This window comes from Magnolia sinica, chromosome 13 (assembly GCF_029962835.1).
Source record: "Magnolia sinica isolate HGM2019 chromosome 13, MsV1, whole genome shotgun sequence".
NCBI lineage: Eukaryota > Viridiplantae > Streptophyta > Magnoliopsida > Magnoliales > Magnoliaceae > Magnolia > Magnolia sinica.
In genome coordinates this window covers 9,899,607-9,921,040 of record NC_080585.1, presented here as the reverse complement: position 1 = coordinate 9,921,040, position 21,434 = coordinate 9,899,607, and the positions used below count along the sequence as shown (strand labels likewise).

General features: G+C 37.8%; 1 protein-coding gene and 1 pseudogene across 3 annotated transcripts; one reads left to right on the top strand and one right to left on the bottom strand.

Annotated features, from left to right (window-relative positions):
* Positions 1-1,874: 1,874 nt before the first annotated feature.
* LOC131222748 (calcineurin B-like protein 9) lies at positions 1,875-20,848 on the bottom strand. 3 transcript variants are annotated; one of them, XM_058217925.1, is made up of 9 exons: positions 20,557-20,824; positions 20,289-20,454; positions 20,127-20,209; positions 10,607-10,666; positions 9,921-10,029; positions 9,748-9,800; positions 7,208-7,288; positions 7,005-7,117; positions 1,875-2,623 (listed from the first exon to the last, which is right to left on the bottom strand). In XM_058217925.1, the coding sequence occupies exons 1-9, from the start codon at positions 20,581-20,583 to the stop codon at positions 2,569-2,571; spliced, it is 747 nt and encodes a 248-aa protein (XP_058073908.1). In that variant the 5' UTR covers positions 20,584-20,824; the 3' UTR covers positions 1,875-2,568. The 3 variants fall into 3 exon arrangements, 2 of the variants coding, with proteins under 2 accessions (XP_058073908.1, XP_058073909.1); XR_009160174.1 differs by lacking the exon at positions 1,875-2,623 and adding an exon at positions 8,084-8,214 and having other exon boundaries at positions 7,081-7,117; positions 20,557-20,848; XM_058217926.1 differs by lacking the exon at positions 10,607-10,666 and having other exon boundaries at positions 20,557-20,825.
* LOC131224410 (U2 spliceosomal RNA) lies at positions 10,108-10,320 on the top strand (annotated as a pseudogene).
* Positions 20,849-21,434: the final 586 nt, after the last annotated feature.

Below are 21,434 nucleotides of genomic sequence, written 5' to 3'. Positions count from 1 at the left end.
CCATTGACTAGAATCCTTGATGTGAGCCTTTGTGCAGTACACTCGGGTTTCAGTTTTGACAAGTGGGGCCCATGGTTCGGTAATCCAGACCCCTGGTTAATTAAGTCCCACAGTGGATTCACCAGGTCCTTAGGGCCTCCTCCATGGTATAATCCTAACCTCTCTATATGTGGTGAAGAAATGGACAGTCGAGAAGTGAAACACCACAACGGTATGCATTCTACTGCAACAAACGCCAAGATTGATGGCTAAGATCCTCAATTCTAACAAAATTTTGGGACTTGTCAATCCAAGGTATAGAGCTGCACAGCAATGGTGCGGATTGCACTTGCCATATTTTAAAACCTGAGTATTGTGTCAAAGCCTGGGGTAGAGAATCCTAACATTCCTCGTCATCACAGGGTCCTCCTAGGTTTCGAAACTAAAAGTATAAAGTGGTTTTAAATTCCCAAAAGTGGGTCCATTCTTCAGTAATCCATCACTTTTCTGTTGTAACCCGACGTTGACGGGGAGTGGATGAAGTGTTACCCGGGTAGCACTGTAGTAGGTGTTCCCTTACTGTAGGATCTAAATCTCAAGTGGACTACATCACGGGAAGTAGTAGATATAGCACACCCACGGTTAAAAGCTCATTAAGGCCCACTGTAATATTTATTTGCATGAAAACTGTTGGTAAGGTCACATGGACATGAATGAGGGGTACAATGCAAATATCAGCTTGATCTGAAACTTTTTTGCCTCGGGAAGTTTCTAACAGTAGACATTCAATCTCTACTATACAGTCCACTTGAGATTTGAATTGCTTTATTTTCTAGGATAATGCCCTAAAATGAGATGGAAAAACTGATGGATAGCATTGTCATACAACACATACATCAAGGAGCATACTCCCCCATTTAGAAGTGACCGAGTTAGCTTGTGCCAAGTCGAGCTGATTCATTTGAGGTCCTAAAAAATTTCGAATTGAGTTTAAGCTTGTGCGAGCTCGACTCAACTCGGATCAAACCAGCTCTATGATTTGATTACTTTGATATTGAAGTTGGTCACCAAGTGTTTGATGAAATGACTCAACGAAGTGTTGGCTGGTAGCAAGAAAGGTATGTATATGAAACAAATATCATTTTTTCCTAATTTTGATGTTGCCTACAAAGTATTTGATGAAATACCTGTAAACAGCTACTGCTGTTTTACATACAATAAGAAATTGAAAGTGCACTCCATGTGTTTGTGAAAATGCCACACAGGCTCGATCTTGGCTTGAACTGGCCGAAGCTTCTGACCGAACCGAGCCAAGCTGGCCAGTCAGGCTTGAGAACCAAGCCGAGCCAAGCTCGACTCGGTTCAACTCGTGTACACCGAGTGACTCATCTGAGTAATCCCTTGTCTCGATAGCTGAGTTTGTTCGACCTACTGGTGCCATTCAATCGCATCTCTGACGAGATGAATGGACCTGAGTTGCACCATTTCATCATCGGAAATGTTGTTGTAGCATTGATATTGCTTTGCCACATGAACCCAACCAGTTGAATCCAGGCCGTCTAATTTTAAAAAACTTGACATGGACCATCCATCCTTGGTTAGCAGTGGATCTTGCAGGACGTGCACCGTTTGATGTCCGGAATGACAACCTTCATTATTTTTAAGGCTATCAATTTTCATTGGATGATTTCACCGAGAGGCCAATCTCATCCAACTTTGTATCAAGTAAACACCATTTGGTAGGATCATAATGTAGAAATTTTAAAAATAAAGAAGAAAAAAAGAGATAAATGTCAAAGAGAATGATTTTCTTTAGATTTTCCAACCGGAGCTAATCATTTATCGATTATTTCCTAACAACCTAATTATTCAAATGAAGTTATTACTCCTAAATATAAGTAACAGAAATTCAATTTATTCAAATGAGATTCTAATTCAATCAACAAAATAACATGTGCTGACATGTCCTGGGGACGCACATAACATGCTTGACACAAGTCTGACAAGAAATCTCGTCTTTAAATAGGTCTGCGTCTCTCTATGGGCTGGACTTGGGCTGGACTATTTTGGCCCATCATAGGCTTATGTTAAACAATGCAGGCGGAATTGGACAGAGCTTGGCCCGGCCCTTACCATGCCTGTTGACACCCCTATGTGGGATTGGCAAACGTCCAAATGAACAGCCCAGATCCCAGATTTTTTATATCTTCAAGGATACCGAAGACTTCTCTGGCCATCATAATTCTAAACATTGCTTGATTATCACTTATGAAGCTCTGTACAATGAAAGGAATCACGATAGAGGCATTCTGCACATCATTTTACAATGAACAGAAGCATTTTACCTGTCTACTGTACGCTGCACAAAAGCCTTCAATGCAATCAGAACTTCTCCGGTTTCAATTCACGAAATCCACACTTCATTCATGACTGCCGGGAGGATAGGTGTGGGCGCATTATTTCCAATAGATGTTTCCTGGTAGCAAGGATCAATGCATCTGTAAAGGCCAATCTGCTATCCAATGGAATTTTAAAGCTCGCTCCCCCTCTCAAGGAGCTCCTAAGCTTTTCCCACACGGCTTCTGATATTCAATAATCAACCTCAGAGTTGAAGATGAAACTAGGGAAGACTGTAGAGATGTCCCTGAAAGATCATGAAGATAAATCATTAGTCAGATTAGCATTCCTTTTCACTCCTGTTAAGGATAAATCTTGCATTTTTGGGTGATATCGAAGGACAATCACTACCACCACCGCCATCATCAAAGTGTTATCCCAACTAACTAGGGTCCTGTCATATAAATATTGTATGGATTCATGATGAGAGTTTTCGCGAAGTAAGACACCAGCTGCCAACCTGACATAACCCTCCCTTATACGGGCTTGGGATCGGCAATGAGAATACAAAACTCCTATAGGCACTGTGTAATAGACTATCACATAGGCTGATTACAGTAAAGCGTTATGCCGCTATCTAATAGTCTATTACATGTAAGGATATGATACACATTTAAAAATTTTAAAATTAAAAGTTTTATTTATTTTACTTTTAATGAAGTTCACACTGACATGCCTGATAAATCAGTTGTATGGGCTGATAAAGTTCGAGGGTGCCATCAGGGCTTAGAAGCAATGAAAAGTTATAGAGACATGGAATGGATGTGAGAAGGCTTCGGCATGGAAGCATCAAGATCTGGTCATTGTATGTAAAAGGGCTGACGGCCCAATTCATTCCTATGGACATTTTCTAGGTCAATCAAGAAATCTGTTCGGAACACATTACAGTAGTTCCTCCAGGACATCAATCATTCTCACCTTGTTGGACATAACAAAAGGAATTGATTTTAACATTCCATCAGTGGTTCGCATGCTAGTTGTATGTTTCTCATTTCATCTCCATGTATGGATTATCATTCTTCCTCCTCCACACTGGATTAACTATTGCCAAAGCCTTCAATTTTAAGTCCCTAGTAATCCCCAAAAATCTAACCCCACATCCATAAATCTTCAAAAACCAAACCACAAATGCCTACCTACCCACAAGAAACCTATGAAATGAAAAATTCTCCCCACGCAAATCATTTCCCCAACCTCTTGCATGAAATGTGAAAAACCAAAATCTTCCCTTATATGACTCAAGCCCCAGATCAAAACATGACTCAAACCCCATCCCAACATGCTGAACACCTACTTATATTGTGCCAGGAAACCAAATCCTGAACCAAATCCTGGTTATAATTTCCAATGGTCTAGCTAGGCTCAAATAAGTGAAAAACCAAATCCAATATTTAATGGTCTTTTTGTGATATTTATTGTTGTCATTCTTACAACTTAACCTGGTAGTGATGGCTGGCTGATCCAGAGCTCGTATTAAGGGGGGTTGATGTCAAGTAGGGAGCCAATCATTGAACTTTTGACCAGCAATCATGACATGATTCGTGTTAGGGTTTTCGAAGCTCATTGGAATCTAGAACTCTTCAAAAACCAGATTTTGACTTGTTAACCCTAAGGATTCCCGTCTAGATATCATGAAGTTTCCACAAAGGAAAAACATAATCATCATCGTCATCTAAGCCTTATCCCAATTAATTGGGGTCAGCCACATGAATCATGTTCTGCCATTCCACTCTATTAAGGGCCAGGCATTCAATTAGACCATAGGTCATCAAGTTACCAAGAATGAGTGAAGATTTGATGCTGCTCCTTCAAAGTGAAAGATCTCTCCCCAATCTATCCCAAATGGAAAAGGATGAAAGCCAACATGTAGCCTTTCGAGCAAGCTAATGGAATGCACGAGAGTTGTCCAAATGTGAACACCACGTGGAACGGTGGGGTCCACATTTGTTCTTCTCTCTCTCTCTCTTAAGCTAATGGAATGCACGAGGGTTGTCCAAATGTGAACCCCACGTGGAACGGTGGGGTCCACATTTGTTCTTCTCTCTCTCTCTCTCTTAAGCTAATGGAATGCACGAGGGTTGTCCAAATATGAACCCCACGTGGAACGGTGGGGTCCACATTTGTTCCTCTCTCTCTCTCTCTCTCTCTCTCTCTCTCTCTCTCTTTGTCTCCAGTGATCACATGATGCCCAAGGGGTGGAGACCTCTAGGCTCTATCTCCTAATCCCTGTGGCATAGTATCTATCCACGAAGAGGAGTTTGATTTACAGGGAGAGACACCAATTATGGTGCTTCACTACCATACAGACTTTGGTATGCCCTACCACATCTAAAGTCTATAATCCTACCTTTTCCATGTACCCAAATTGATCCAATCCTTCCACTGACCATGGTCATCCACCCTTGATCCAATTCTCATGCAAATCAAGGGGTGAACCCTGAGATCTCAACCATTGGAATTTCCATCAATTGCAATTAAAACATTTTTAACGGTTAAAACAAAAGATCAACATTTGAGAACATTTGATAAAACATTTAAAACCATTTAAGTGTTAGACCCAGCTTAAAAAACCACTGGATGAATCCTTCGAGAAAAAAAAAAACACTCCTATCTACCATATCTAAGCTATAAGAGTATTCCTAGGCAACCAATGGATCCCTTGTTGGATCACATGAACCTCAACCATATCCCAATCAAGGTATTCCGTCACGATAACAATGGCCATAACGGCCACCACTGTTACCCTTACGATACGGGTCGTAACGGCCATTACAGCCCTCGTAATGACCATTACAATCTCTTTTTCTAATTATTGAAAAAGAAAAATCCGAAAATCATGTATCTATCCTGTAACGTTGAAAAAAAAATATGAAAAACCTATATATGGCTATTAAAAGACTATTTTGGGGCAGTTATGACTTTTATAAGGGCTATAACGGGCCGTTAACGATGGTTACAGGATATTTTTTCCCTTAACGGTTGTTATGGCCCTTATAACCCTATAACTTGTAACGGTTGCTACCGTTACCTTTATGTAATGGCCTTTACGGTCCCATAACGGCTTTTACAACACACCATGATCCTAACACATGTACCCAACCACACCCACATATGAACCACTGCAATTGACCCTGTGTAGTAAGCTAATGCACATGACACCAAGAACTTGAACTCCACATACGTCCTCGGGTCTTGAGGATTAGCTAAAGTTGCTACATACACAAGTCAATCTAGTCCAGGCATGATGAGAATCACAATCTAGAGACTTCAATCGACCCTCTAGTGCAAGCATCCAACGGGTCTAATAACAAGATCCCATATCTATGGTTTACTCGCACTCTCATGTAAGGTTGGTAAAAGGCACCAACTTGTCTTGAACCTGATTGTGCGGACCTTCCATCCCAACTCATCATCGGTTCCCTCACAAAGGATGACCACCAAAGAATAACCACACGATCATCCCAATTCCTAAAACCTGCTAAGTAGTCATGGACTAACAGGGTGTTGAAATCCATATAACATGACTCTGCCTTGGCCAATGGCTGCTTAAACTCAAGTTCCCAAGGACAACAAAAGAAAACCTCTTCTTTAACCTACGTTCTCATATATAAGTAAGGTAACCTACATATTAATTACAACACTAATAATATGTCTGCATAGGACCCATGGTCATCATGATCTACAGTCAAGATCATCAATATCAATGGTCAAGATACACATTGTTAATGGAGAAGGTTCGCATTTGCTTTCCCGAGCACACAACCATAACAATTTGTAGTTAGAACAAGGCTATGCTGATGGATGATAACAATAATGGTTGCCCATGATGATTATGGTGATTTATTGAAGTCATTTAGTACCCAATGGCATACATTCCCTTGCATGTGACAAGAAAAATGAGAAGAGCTAGGGTTAATCTCTTTGAGAGAACTAGATAAATCTAATGCTTAAATATGAATTTAAAAAAAATAATAATAATAAATAATAAAATAAATAAATAGAAGAAGAACGAAGATTTCAGTTGCAGCGAATTATTGGTGGCGAAGAGCACATCATGACATTAAAGTGAATTGCATACTTCAAATAAGGAAGAGTCATGTTCTTTCAAAGGCCAGTGGCCTTAGTGCTTAAACTCAAGTTCCCAAGGACATCAAAGGAAACCCTCTCCTTTAACCTATGTTCTCATATATGCATAATCTAACCCACATATTAATTACGACATTAATAATATGTCTACACATGACCCATGGTAATCATGATCTACGGTCAAGATCATCAATATCAATGATCAAGATACACATTGTCAATGGAGAAGGTTCACATTCGCTTTCCTGGTCACACAACCATAACAATTCGTGGTTGGAACAAGGTTATGATGATGGATGATGACAACAATGATGACCCGTGATGATTACAATGATTTATTGAAGTCATTTAGTACTCAATGGCACACATTCCCTTGCATGTGACAAGAAAAATTAGACGCGCAGGGATTAGTCTCTTTGAGAGAACTAGATAAATCTAAATGCTTAAATATGAATTAAAAAATAGAAGAAGAACGCAGATTTCAATTGTGGCGAATTATGGGTGATGAAGAGCACATCATGACATTAAAGTGAATTGCATACTTCAAATAAGGAAGAGTCATGTTCTTCAAAGGGGAGGGGTTTTGAACAACAAAATCTCTCCATTCCTCTTTGCTGATTCTACCATCCTTGTCAGTATCAGCATCTTCAAATGTCTGCCATGTAATGAATAGACAATAAGAGTAGAGCATTCCAAAAGACTAAAGAAGGAAGGCAAAAAGGACTAAACTTGGACAAAGCCTTACCTTATCAATGATGGCGTCAAGAAACTCATCCGATAGATTCATGTCTGATTCCATCAAAATAGCAATAACCATCTGCTTAACCTGAAAAGAACAAGTTTTTAATGACATATAGATCCAACTATGCTTGGAGATCAATAGAGGGAGAAATAAGATGGACTGGAGATGAGATGACAATGCAAAAACTACTGAAATAACCCAGAAGCATTGATGAAATAAAGATACAAAGAAAAATAATCAAGAGACCACTTGGGGGGTGTGGTTTGAGCTATCTAATTTGTCACTAGAATGTCTTCCATACCATCCATAATAGTGATTTCAACATATTTACGCTTAACCTATCAAAATAAAACAACAGGATAAAATTATGTGTGCTCTACAGAACTCTTAAGGTGCGTAGGCATGGACCTTTTTCCTGTATCAAATGTTTTAAAAAATGAATCTAGAGAAAAGAAGGGCACAGAAGCAGTCAAATACAATAACAAAGTAAAATTGTGCTCTACTGAAGCTCATAAAAACACAGACACATGGACCTCTCTCGGATCAAATGTAATAAAATTAAATTTTGAGAAAAGAAAGACACAAGAAGCGCCAATATGAATGTAGAAAAGTTTGCTTGTCGATGTGTAATCAATAAGAACCTTACTAGGAGAACATGTTTAACAAGTCCAAAAGCATTTCTTGATACAATCAGGGTGCTGAACTACAAGACTTGGCACTGGAAACTACAAAAGAATAAAAGAAACAGCTTCCATTGAAAGTGTCCTCGCAGACTAGAAGAACAGATTCTTGGACAAATCTTTGCATGATAACATGTTAGGCAACTGTTCTATGTTCCATAAAGGGTTTTCATAGTGTTCACAAGAAAACTTCACATACTGTTGCAAGCATGAAATTAAACACCATGCCTTGCAAACCATGTGGCAATGATCATTTAACATGCATGCAAGTTAAGATAATCGATTGGCCTTCACCAAAGCACATTGGTTTCATTCACCTCTTGGGGGTACCTTTGGACAAGAAAACACATGGCATAAGCAATGCTAAACCTGGTTACTGTATGAACCCTGAGTGGTTTCACATTTCTGCGCAATTTACTTGTAGTTCATGCATGTATTTTGAAAATCCTTAACCTATCGGTTGTTGAAGCCCAACATGCATGATGGATAACATGATTATTCAAATTTATAGTTGCACGAAGCATGAAGAAAAGTGTTAAAAGATCTGGGTAGAGATCGGGGAAGCATCTGCTTCAAAATGTTAGCAAGTGTAAACAGCTTGGCAACAGGAGCAGATGTACGATTTTGAAGCGCAGTTTGAAGCAGGAGCAGCATCTGATTAGAAAGATCATGCCAAATCCAGGGAAAAGCTCCATGAAAGCAGTTATGAAACCATAAGACCTGCCATGTATAATTGGGGACAAACTTCACCCACTGGAGCAAGCATGGACTGTGGTGATTGATTCTCCATTGATGAAAGGGCTTTCATAATTGGATGGCAACATACATGTTTGCAAGTATGAGCAATATTCAAGCATGGCACTCGACTGCCACAACAAGGCACATGCACTTTGTTTTCCAGCTTTTAAGTGAGGGTTGAAGCTAGACATTTTTTAGATGCATTTGAAACTCTGATTGTGAAAAATATGGGACTAAAACTGAGAGAGACCAATTTCCAGGGTGAATTGCAACATCTTTTGGATACAAGTGAAAAGTGATACACGGAGATGTACATTTCACACATACCAGTAGGAGAATTAGGCTCTTTTTTTTTTCTGCAGTAAGAAAAAAAAAAAAAGCATAATTGGTGGATACTTCCAAAATCAGTTAGCAACTTCATTACAAAATACAGCTGCCACAGACCACATATCAGTTGCAGCTGTTGCAAAATAATTCAAAGTTCTGAAAGCAAAACTGGTAATTGTCATGACATATTAGTAGTTGTCGATAATAATTAGAAGAATTGAGCTATAGCCTATCTTTTGCTAGGTGACTCAAGAAGTGAAATGCCCTCGTATGGGATTTCATTGGAAAAATGAATACTTTCTAGCATGAAGATGCAGAAGTATCTGAAGTGTCAAACATGTACCAAGCATATCAGATGGAGGTAGAAGGTCCGACTGAAAATGTGGCAATGGCTGCCAAGGAAAAATAACTTCAAGGCTTTTTCCCCCCTTTCTTTCTTTTTTGAAAAGTAAAATCCTTAAGGTTACGGTACACTATATGGGAACTATACATGTAGCAGTACCAACACCATGCTGAACCTTTAATGTGTTTGACAAAAATGAGCAAGAAGCATGGCTGTTTCAACGCCAAAATCAACAAATAAACATGCTAGAAGATAATATACTGTCTGTGAATTGTATCAACTACAAATCTAAAAGATGGCATCAATTCTAAATACATATACATAGACACATATCACACACGAGTCTGTGTTTATTTATTTGTAAGTGTATGTATATGTATGTGTGATGGCTAGACTCTACTTCATGTTAGAATTTCAAGGAGACCATAACAAGTCCCAGTTTGCATGTCACTCACTTCTTCGCGCTCTATATACCCTGTTTCACTCAGATCATACAGCCTAAATGCAACTGCAGAAATCCAAAGGAAAATAAGAGATGTTGTGAGAATGTAGATATGCAAATAACCAAAAAGAAGAGGAAGAAGAGGAAGAAAAGAAAAAAGAAAGAAAAGAAAAGAAAAAAACTCACAGTCAATTTTATCCTCCATAGGTGCACAAGGATGGAAGACACTGAGTGCATGGATAAACTCATCAAATTCTATAGCACCATTTTTCTTTTCATCAAAAAGATTAAAAAGCTGTAAAGTGCAAACAAAGGTTTAAAGAACACATCAAATAATCTGATTGAAGCAGAGAAGGATACTTCAACTAAAATTATGGCATCGCAAATTCTGAGGGAAAAAGGAAGAATAAGTTACGATCAAGTGTAGTATCTGTTATTATCAGTTTAATATCTGATACGTGGCCCATCGGGTCACATGATATTAAATTAATTTCCCGTGAGGAAGAGCCTACCACAGTAGCTTGCTGCTGGGGCCCTCATATGTCCCCCATGCGTTGCACTACTGCATGGGCCTGGCACACCCCTAGAAAAATAATAAATGAATAAATAAATAAATTTAAAAAGCTACGAGCTTGCCCATAGACATCTTGTGTAACAGATCCGTAAGCTTGTAACTAACCATCAAACGAAATGCACAAATAAATAAATAAATGTAAGTGTACTGAACAATTGAAGTTATTGAAGGACAAAATGACCTAAAATAAGAAGATACTATATATCTATGTTTGTGTCAGTAGTACTGATTGACAGAAGCCAATGATAAAAGACAATAAAACAGGAAAAAAAATTAGGATATAAGTTGATATTTTTACTCTATCCAGAATTAAGTTCTCGCCAGATGGAGTCTTGAATAGTGCCAGTTGAAGTTCTTCCTACCAAAGAACAGATGAAAGCATTGTCAAAAAGACAAATAGGATCTGTGAGAATTTTTTTTCCCAGGAACCGGTTGTCATGAGAACCTTTTGAGAATTCATCACACGTGATGTGTATATGCAATCCAGGCCATACAGACCCTTCATCTGGCTTGGATGAAGGGTCAACGAAAAAATCATATCTTTTGCAACTTAGGTGGGCCTCGGTGAAAATCAAGGGTTAGAGTCCGTCGCACTCTGTTGCAGCACACCTGATTTTTGGATCAGGCTGATTTCTGGGCCCTAGAGGTTTAACAAGGTGACACATTTAGTGGATGGATTGATATCGTGACACATGACCTGGGATGAGTTCTCAAAGGGTTCTAACAGGTTCTCATGAGAACTGGTTCCTAGTAGAAATTTTTCTCTAGCATCTGCTTCCTAATAAATAGCCTACGAAGTGATGGGAGTGGTGTAACATTAGCAATGAGCAGTTGGCATTTCAAAGAGCAATATCTGAGGTCTTTAACTGTTGATTAGTGACGTTAAAAACTAGCAACCTTGAAAGAATCATTACATTTTCATGCTTAAACCGCAGCAGATTAACTTTTCCCATTTTAGGCTATTTCATAAACCTCGGAACTACATAATCCTCGGCCTCAATTTCCAGCCTTTCATTTGATCCAAGCATTCCATGCAGGTGGGGACCATCTATCAGTTACCTAGATTGTTCATCCAGTTGGCCCTAGGTGGACAGGTGACAGACAGTAAATGTCCTCCATAGAAGAATCACAGCCATCTGATCACCAGACATTTTGCCATCGTATATCGGCAGTTGGCCATATTTTTGCTTTAATCAATCCAATTGATGGATAGATAGGTTGTGGTGAAACAGAGAGTTCTCATTGCCCATCCACAGCAAGGCACACCCCAACTGTATCAATACTGGACAGAATGGATACAATGGTAATTCAGACCGTATGCTGTAGGTTGACACGGGATCCGTTCTTCATGATAAACAACAGTCATACAGCAGAAAACTTTGCGGTACTCCTATATTCGGTTTGGTTTTAATAATATTTTTCCTTTACTTTTTTTTATAATCGATCTAGCAGAATTTATAAAAGGGGAAGTACAACGTTGTTCTACAAAAGAGTCACAACATAGTGTCAGCTCATCAAACAATTGCAACTGACACCAAAGTTTTCAAGTTTATAAACAATAAAAAGAACCACACTGGCATCAAATTTGAGCAATTCGGCACCTAATGGCCTGTTTGATAACCACTTAAAAATGAGATCATCTAATTTTAGTAAATCATGATGATGTGTTAGAGATGAATTGTTTTGGTAGGTATTAAAATATCCTGATGACCAACAATGTATGGAATCTTTAATAAAGTTAATATTAACTAAAATGAGATGAACTCATTTTTAAGTGGATCCATGTGTAACTCCACCTACCCCACTCTCACATACTTCTTCCACTCCCTCTCTCAACAGTATCCCCAGCAGCAGGGGGAAACAAGAGAGAGTGAGAGGGTCAGGGAGAATATAAAGAGAGGAGAAGAAAGAGAAGAATGGAGAGAGGAGAAGAGAATAAAGAAAAGAGAGAAGAGAAGAAAGAAATCCCCATCCTTTGTCGTTTGATCTGTAGAGTAAAAAGACTCATCTACTGAATGCATGGTTGATTAGAGAATGTCACCAATCTTCTTGTTTCAACTCCCATTTTTGGTCCGCCGTGTAGTTGCATCACTTTATCCTTGGATTTTAATGGGGCCATTCAAGAAGAGTCAAGCTTTGTTGACTCTAAAGTCCATATAAGCGCTGAAACAATCTTTCAGGTAAGAGAGCATGAAATTCATTGAAGCCATCGCCTCATTCAAGTTTTACACATCAGAAGTAGACCACTATATATGCATTAGGCAATATGAAATGAGGTTTCTGATATTGTCATTTTACATTGATGGTATCCTTGCTTAATGAGAATGATATTGAAATGTTGTTATTGACCAATATATCTAGATATGGAGAAGATTAGCATGACCCCTGCACAAGGACAATACACACATTCAGGGGCCATTTGGATTCAAGCAAAGTTACATCAGCAGAGGTTGTATGAGCAACTGAGCAAGACAGCTTGTCTGCTCCCATTGAATTTTGAGATGAAGATCTCGAACAGGTAAATTTCATCCTGGAAAGACCATTCTAAGAAGTTTTTGAGAATATGCCCAAGTCTTGCATGTTGAGAAGATCTGAGAGTAATTCCCGATACATCATGCAAATTTGTTGAGGCCACAATAGATGAGCACTCCAAACTAAATGTGCAGATGTCATTGGTGCTCTTTTGCCACCACAGTAGACAACCTTATGTATGCAATCTTGTGCACTCATCCTAATGTTTGCTGCGTTGTGAACCTCGTGAGTTGACAACAAGCAACTCAAGCCATGCATTGGGAAGATGTCCAAAGAATATTCACTTGTCCTAGAAGCATAAAGGAATTTATGCTATGATATCTAGAAACGGATCGAAGGATGGTAGCCTATTTTGATGCCTCATGGGGAGATGATCTGGATGAAAGTTAGTCTAACTCTGGATTGAATGGAAGTGTCGTTGCATGGTTCGGCAGGAAACAGTCTTCTATTGCCCTATACCATGGAAGCATACATGGTGTAATGTGGTTTGAGAAAGTGTGTGGATCAAAAGATTCTTAAGAGCCTCGGATGTCATCCCAATTATGAAGGTTCTCAATTTGTAAGGACCGACAATACATTGTTTATAGAAGTTGTGAAGGATCAATGCATTGTTTGTAGAAGTTGTGAAGGATGTCGGACACTAAAAGAAATCAAGAAGTTAAACAACATTGAGATATAGCATTATTGTGTCAGGAAAAGTGAAATATGGACAAATTAGCTCAACCACATTCCCACCATAGATATGTTAGTTGACCTATAACGAAGTTTACTGCAAGAGATTTATTCGAGGTACATCAAGCGAATGGGACTTAAAGAGCTTAATGTTTTTCTTTCTTTCTTTCTTTCTTTCTTTTTTTTTCAAAGTGGAATTGTAGTTGACTAGTGGCACAGCCTGACACAGCCAATTGAATGGGGAAGGATCCGCCCAACATAGGCACCTTTAAGCTAAGCTTAACACAAAAATCACAACTAAAATAGAGAATAAGTCTGGAATTTTTTTTGAATTCAGAAGTGCCTTGAGAATACTCATGTGATGCCCTTTAATAGACTTCTTGGATGTACAAGGACAGTTTCTTAGTTTCTTTGAAAATTAAGGATTTATTACAAAAATACAAGACTAATCAAAGAAAGATGCTAAATCAAGGTGCCATATTGGCAATGAAACGGCCATATCAGCCATTATGTCATGGAAACAGTGGACACCATTATGCAATATGGAGTCGTAACAGCGATCTCTCGAAAAATGTTACCATAACAGCTGTTGCGAGCGCCGTAACGGTCAAAAAACAACCCTTTTTTCCTATAAAAATCGGATTTTTGGCATTTTTTCCCACTTCATTCGATTTCTAATTCTTCCTAAACTGTTTTTATGCAAATTTCAACCACTATTGACTAGTTATTTTGGATTAAAACATTTCGATCAAGTGATTTGGGTGAATTGAAGCACCAGGGGCTATTTTGGGGGAAATTCGAAAAAATAGGTATGCGTGCGTTATTTATTTATTTATTTGTTGGAAATGAATTGTATGGAGATTCAATCATCAAAACAACCATATCTTGGTATATTTGTAGCCGAATTAGTGATATTTTTAAAAAAATTTTAATTTTTTAATTACTGTTTGAAAAAAAAAAAAACCAAAAAATTATTTTTTATTGATGTTGGGTATGAATGATTCTGATTGATGTAAGATTAGTAGATGTACTTATCCATGTGTTGATTTTGGATTATTGATATCATTTTCTAATTATTATTTTTTTCTATTTTTGGATGAATTTTGCATATTTCTGAAGTATAGAATTTCTTTTTATTGATGTTGGGTATGAATGGTTCTAATTGATGTAGGATTAGTAGAGATGCACATAAAAATGTGTTGATTTTGGATTATTGATACCATTTCCTTTTCTTCTTCTTTTTTCTTTTTTTCTTTTTTTTCCTATTTTAAAATTTTGCCTATTCCTAAAAATTGGAAAAATAAAAAAATAAAATTATATTGTTATTGATCTTGGGTATGGATGGTTCAAATTGATGTCAGATTAGTAGAGATGTATATAAAAATGTGTTGATTTTGGATTATTGATACCATTTCCTTTTCTTTTCCTTTTTTTTTTTTAAAAATTTTATTTTTACCTATTTCAAAATTTTGCCTATTCTTGAAAATTGAAAAAATTATATTTTTATTGATGCTAGGTATGGATGGTTCCAATTGGTGTATGATTAGCAGATGTACATAAACGTTTGTTGATTTTGGATTATTGATATCATTTTCTTTTATTTTTTAATTACTCTATTTTTGGATGAATTTTGCCTATTTATGAAAAATGGAGAAAGAAATTATTTTTGTTATTGATGTTAGGTATAAATGGTTCCAAGTGATTAGGATTAATATATGTACATAAACATTTATTGATTTTGGATTATTAATATCATTTCCTACTATATTTATTTTCTTCTATCTTCCAGTGAATTTTGCCTATTTCTAAAAAATGAAAAAAATAAAAAAATAATAAAAAATTCATTGATGTTAAGTATGAATGGTTTCAATTGATGTAGATTTAGTAGATGTACATAAACATGTGACGATTTTGGATTATTGATATCGTTTCCCTTTTTAATTTTTTCTACTTTCAGATGAATTTTGCCTTTTTTCTGGAAAATAGAAAAAATTTAATTGAGGGTATGAATGGTTCCAATTAATGTAGGATTACTAGATGTACATGACCATGTATTGATTTTGGATTAATGATATCATTTCCTCTCTCTTTTTTAATTCATCTATTTTTGAATGAATTTTGCTTATTTCCGAAATTTTGAAAAAAAATACGTTTTATTTTTATTTTTATTTTTATTGATGTTGGATATGAATGTTTCCAATTGATGTAGGATTAGTAAGATGTACATAACCATGTGTTGATTTTGGCTTATTGATATCATTTATTTTCTTTTAATTTTTTCTATTTTCGGATGAATTTGGCTTATTTCTCAAAAATGAAAAAATAGATTATTTTCTTATTGATGTTGGGTATGAATGGTTCCAATTGATGTAAGATTAATAGGTGTACATAACCATGTGTTGATTTTAGATTGTTGATATCATTTCATTTTTAAAAATTTTCTTTTTTGGTATGAATCTTGCCTATTTCCGAAAAATGGAAAAAGGAATTTTTTTTTTTTTTTGATGTTGGGTATGAGTAGTTCCAATAAATATAGGATTAGTAGAGATGTACATAACCATGTGTTGATTTTGGATTATTGATACCATTTTCTTTTTTTACTATTTTCATATTTAGAAAAAAAAAAAAAAAAAGATTATTTTTTCGGTTATGGATGGTTCCAATTGATATAGGATAAGTAGATATACGTAATCATATATTGATTTTGGATTATTGATATTATTTCCTTTCATATCTTTTTAATTTCTAGATGAATAGTGGTTATATATCTAAATTTTGGGCTGGTGAGGTGCTTGATTCATTCTTGTTTAGGGTTTACTTTAGTATTTAGACTTTACATGAGCACTTTACACTTTCGTTTAGACTTTAGTCTTTAATAGGACGAAAATGGTTGGCCAATAAAGAAGTGATGATATGTTATAAAAAAATAAGTGAGGATGTTGGATGATAACATTGTGAGAGGGTGGGTAGTATTAGGCACCAAATGAAATGCAACCATTGTAGTTGCGTGATAATTGGTGGAATCAAATGACTTAAACAACATTTGGTACATCAAAAGAGCTGAATCGTGAGGTGCGACAACATGCCAAGAGAGATAATGAACCTGATGCATCAAAATTTAGGAGAATCAAAGGAAAAAAGAGTTGTCTTGCAAAAAAAGTAGGTTGCTCTTGATGCGGCCCCACAAGAGGTGTTTGGTTCTGATTATAGAAGCATTGGTGATAAGGAGAATGTAGACTCTGATAAAGATTTAAATTGATGAAGATTTAGATCGGGAAGTTACAATGGCTAGGAGAAAAAGCATGCACACTGTTCTTAAAGAAGAAGATTGTCGATGCATGTTTAGAGGAAGGGGTCCATACGTGAAGGGGGAGTGCGATTGTGAGGATAGGTTTGGTGGATTATGGGCCCCCCATGGGTGATTATGTGGATGTGGTGGAGCTTGGGAGACCCACATGTGATCTAGTTCTATTTTGAAACGAGATGACAAAATAGAAGAAGATTAAGCAAATGTGAACTATAACTACCATTAAGAAGCAGGATAAGGTAACAACTAAGCTATTCATACATGTCAACATACCCTCAAATATTGCCAACTTCCTGTACCGGCAAGTGGTAATCGATAAGCGATGGAAGCAAGCAAAGGAGTTAAGGGACCCATGGCTAAGGATATTAGGGAGAAATGGACAAAAGCTGAGTATCAAGATGTGAAGGCATATGTGGCTACCTTTAGACCAATATGGTAAACCAGAGGATGGACGATAATGTACAATGGTAGGACTACCCCAACCAAATGTCACATGATCAACTCCATAGTATCCTGTCACTTGAGAATGGCATTTTACAAATCAATTGATGCATTGGATGCAATGAAAAATGTTGGCTATATTCTTACCCTAATGGAATAGATAATGGATGAGATTGGAGAGGAGAACGTGTTGAAATTGTGACCAATAACGAAACAACATAAAAGTTTGAGGGAAGAATGTTGATGTGAAGAGGCCACATATATTTTGGTTAACATGTGTTGCACATTTCATCAATCTCATATTAGAAGATATTTGAAAGAAGAAGAGTATCGCAGTATTAGTTGAAAGGGAAAGACAAGTAACGTCATTCATCTACAACCATAAACAACTAGTTGCCATAATGAGGAAGTCATGGATGGGAGAAAATTACTTTGGCTTACAACGACTAAATTTGCGATGAACTTTATATCCCTTAAAAGTTTATACAAGCATCAGAGAGAGCTAAGTGAGATCTTTGCTTCTTATGTGTGGCTTAGATAAACAAATAAGGGCATTGAACAAATTGCAAATACATGGACTTTGCCAGGGCAACTTCTGGATATTATTGCACAACAGGCGGTGAATTAAACAATTTCAGCTGATTGGTGGGTGTATTTTGGAGAGAGTGCGAAGGCTCTCAAAACAATTGAGATCAAAGTTTTAAGCCAAAACTTCTTCCTCTAAATGTGAGAGAAACTGGAGTTGTTTTGCACTCATCCATTCGAAAAATAGGAATAGATTGCAAAGTAAGACATTGTATGGACTCGTATACATGCACTACAATGTAAAGTTAAGATTGCGGATTGCAAGCGTGTGGCAAATTTTCTGATGAAGCGACTTATGTCCAATAAACTTGGACAATATTTATGATGAGGATTCACTTCTACATTCATTGGAACACAGGGAAACAGGTAAAAGAGGACAATGAAGGAGTCAAGGTGGGCAACCCAGTGACACGTGCAACGTAACAAGAGAGTTACCCAGAGTGAGGTGTAGATTTGACCCAAGTCCAACAAAAGAGTGCGACCAACAGCAAAACTAAGATGGATGATCATGGCGGTGATGATGATGACACACCTGCTGATCCCACTTCTGGTGTTAAATTTAGCCTGATGTACGTGAGGTAGGTATTAAATTAATACCGTAAAGTACCTTGCAAACGTAAGCTATTTTAGCATTATATTGATGCTAATATATTTATCATTAATATTAGATATTTAGGAAATTAAATATAAGAGTTTTGTAGTTAATCCTACATTGTCACGCAAGTCAACATTCTCACCAACGAGTAGACTGTCATGCCATCACAAGCATGGTTTTTTTTTTTTTTAAATTAGGAATCCTCTAAATATTTGGAATTTTTATCCCACATTTTTTTTAAAAAAAATTTGAGGAAAAAAAACATTATAGGAGGCATAATGACCGTTATGTCCCCTTATGCTAAATAAATAAGAAAAATCTAATGAGATTCTGTTATATAGCTAGCTAATAGTTTTTGCATACCTGCCTGATTGGATTATGCTGCCTAATTAAAAGACTCGGGCCTCCTTGCATAATGATGACTAGCCCACATCCAATGCATGATGGACGACCCACTTCAAAAGTGGGGCCCACACGATGAACAGTCCACATCAAAGTGGGCTCTACATGATGTCCAATGGACATTGAAGGTGGGGCCCACATCAAAGTGGGCTCTACATGGTGGGCAATTGACATTGAAGGTAGGCCCCACGCGATGGACAATTAACATTGATGATGGGCCTCACACGATGGGTGGCCCACAACAAGGTGGGCTTCACATAATGGACGATCTACATCCAAAGATTGGCGCCTAATGATGAACAGCACACATCCAAGGTGGGCCCCACATGATGGACATCCCAGTTTTAAGGTGGGACCCACACAATGGATGGTCCACATCAAAGTGGGCTCTACATGATGAGTGGTGGACATTGAAGCTGGACCCCACACGATGGCCAATTAACATTGACGGTGAGCCCCACACGATGGATGACCCACATCAAGGTGGGCCCCACATTATGGGTGGTCCACATCAAAGGTCGGCCTCTAATGATGAATGGCTCACATCCAAGGTGGGCCTAACACAATGAACGGTCCACATCAAAAGTTAGCCTCACATGATGGACGATGGATATTAAAGGCGGACCATACATGAACTTGAAGAGATATTTGGAAAAAAAAAAATGGTTTTCTACTTTTTTGACTGATCGGCATACTATTTATCAAACATACTTATCAGCTAAATAAATAAAAACCAAAATATGTTACTAATAACATAAGTAGCTTAAGGAAAAAACAACTTACAATCCAAATGGACCTAAACAAATCTTAGACGGAGCACAAAAATCCCTACACAGAATAACGGAGACATGCACGCTGTGGTTGTAAAGAGTAATTATATGAACCTCGTGCCAAGGAGATGCACTGCATCAACCTTAAGCCTTGAGTACTTTGGACAAACGGGGTGTCAGGGACTGTCAATACACGATCCACAGCAAGGATTTGCATTTGATGGTCAAATGATCAAATATTCGATGGCTAAGAGCTTACACTCTAGGGTAGTTCGGCCGGATGGTCTATCCAAGTCAAGATCCATCTGATCAACGGTCTGGATCATGGATCGCCGACACGTGCATGTCCCCGCTAAAAGATTTTTACCACGCAATTCGCCTCACAACATGTGTACGAGTCCGCATTGAAGATGAGAGAAAACCGGCAATCCTATCCGTAGCCCGACCGCAAACAGAAGCTTCGAGAAATCAGAAGAAGAAAAGAGGAGTACTGGGCCCCACGAGAGGAACTTACCTTATGTATGCTGTCGTCGTCGATAATGGAGCTACTCAGCTTCTTGAACAGCTCATACAAGGCCTCGATCTCGTTGACGGTGACTGCAAAAACATCGAAATTGAGGAAAAAAGGGTTTCCAGAAAGAAGAGGAAAGAAAGAAAAAGAGGGGTTTGGGCAGACATGGGGAGTCCTTGGCGAGCTCAGCCATTTCCTTCAAACGGTTTCTGGATTTATGGGGGCGTTGCTCGAAGCAATCGGTGAAGGCGAAGATAAGAGCTTCTACTATGGCGATGAACGGTATGCATGCAGCGCAGAGGCACTCCCCAATCGTTAGAAAGCTCGATTTCTGCAAAATACCCGTAAGAATGAAGAAGAAAAAAAAAAAAAAGAAAAAAAAAAAGAAGGATAGAGAGAGAGAGAGAGAGAGAGAGAGAAGATGGTGCACGACCAGAGCATTGCTGTTTGTGGAATCCATTTTCCGTCTGAAAAACACAACAGCTCTGTCTCTGCGTACGGAAGAGAGCGTAAGCTTTTCGCGGTTACGGACTTACGGGGAGAAGCCAGGACAAGGAATGGTATTTCAAGACGCGCCAGACACCAGCGCGAGAGGCGTACGCGAATTGCCCAGTAGGTTATGAGCCTATACGCGAGCGGATCCAAAGATGCAGTGGACCACACTATACATAACACCGAGGATTGAACACCCACCGTTAAAAACTTCTCGGAATGCAGAAGTTTTCAATCAAGCTGATATCGTTTTCGTTCTTTGAGATCCCGAGTCACCTAATGGACGGTTTGGATGGTATATAACTATCATGGACCGAAGAAGGCCCTTATGAACGGTTTGGATGGCATGTAACTATCATGGTCCAAAGAAGGTTCAATGGTAGACGTCTTTATCCTGGACACTTTTTTGTGGTGTGGTCTTACCATGATGTATGTGTCGTATCCACACCATCCATCTATTTTATAAGCTGATTTTAGTGAATGAGCCAAAAATTGAACCATATGGGAAGCTCAACTAAGCCATAGGAAGCATTGACAAAAATAACATCCATGGTTGAAATCTTCTAACGGCCCATATTCATTTGTTATTCAACTGGTTCATAAGGGCCCATAAAGGGGAGTGGAGTAAAAACATAAATACCAATTTGATTTAAAACTTTCATGGTTTACAAGATTATACTTATTTGATAGTTGGCTTTCAAGAAGTTTTCAACCATCAATTTTAATAGCATAGTTCATTCAAGTTTTTGATATGCTTCAATTTTTTTGTTCACGTCCTCAAATGAGATTATGTCTATCATTTCGTGCCACAGAGTGCCA

Coding starts and splice junctions, on each gene's coding strand:
- LOC131222748 (XM_058217925.1), bottom strand. CDS start 20,583: ATGGATTCCACAAACAGCAATGCTCTG. Junction 10,667..20,126: donor ACGACGACAGCATACATAAG/GTAAGTTCCTCT, acceptor GTTCTTTGGTAG/GAAGAACTTCAACTGGCACT. Junction 2,624..7,004: donor ATGACTCTTCCTTATTTGAA/GTATGCAATTCA, acceptor ATGATCTTTCAG/GGACATCTCTACAGTCTTCC.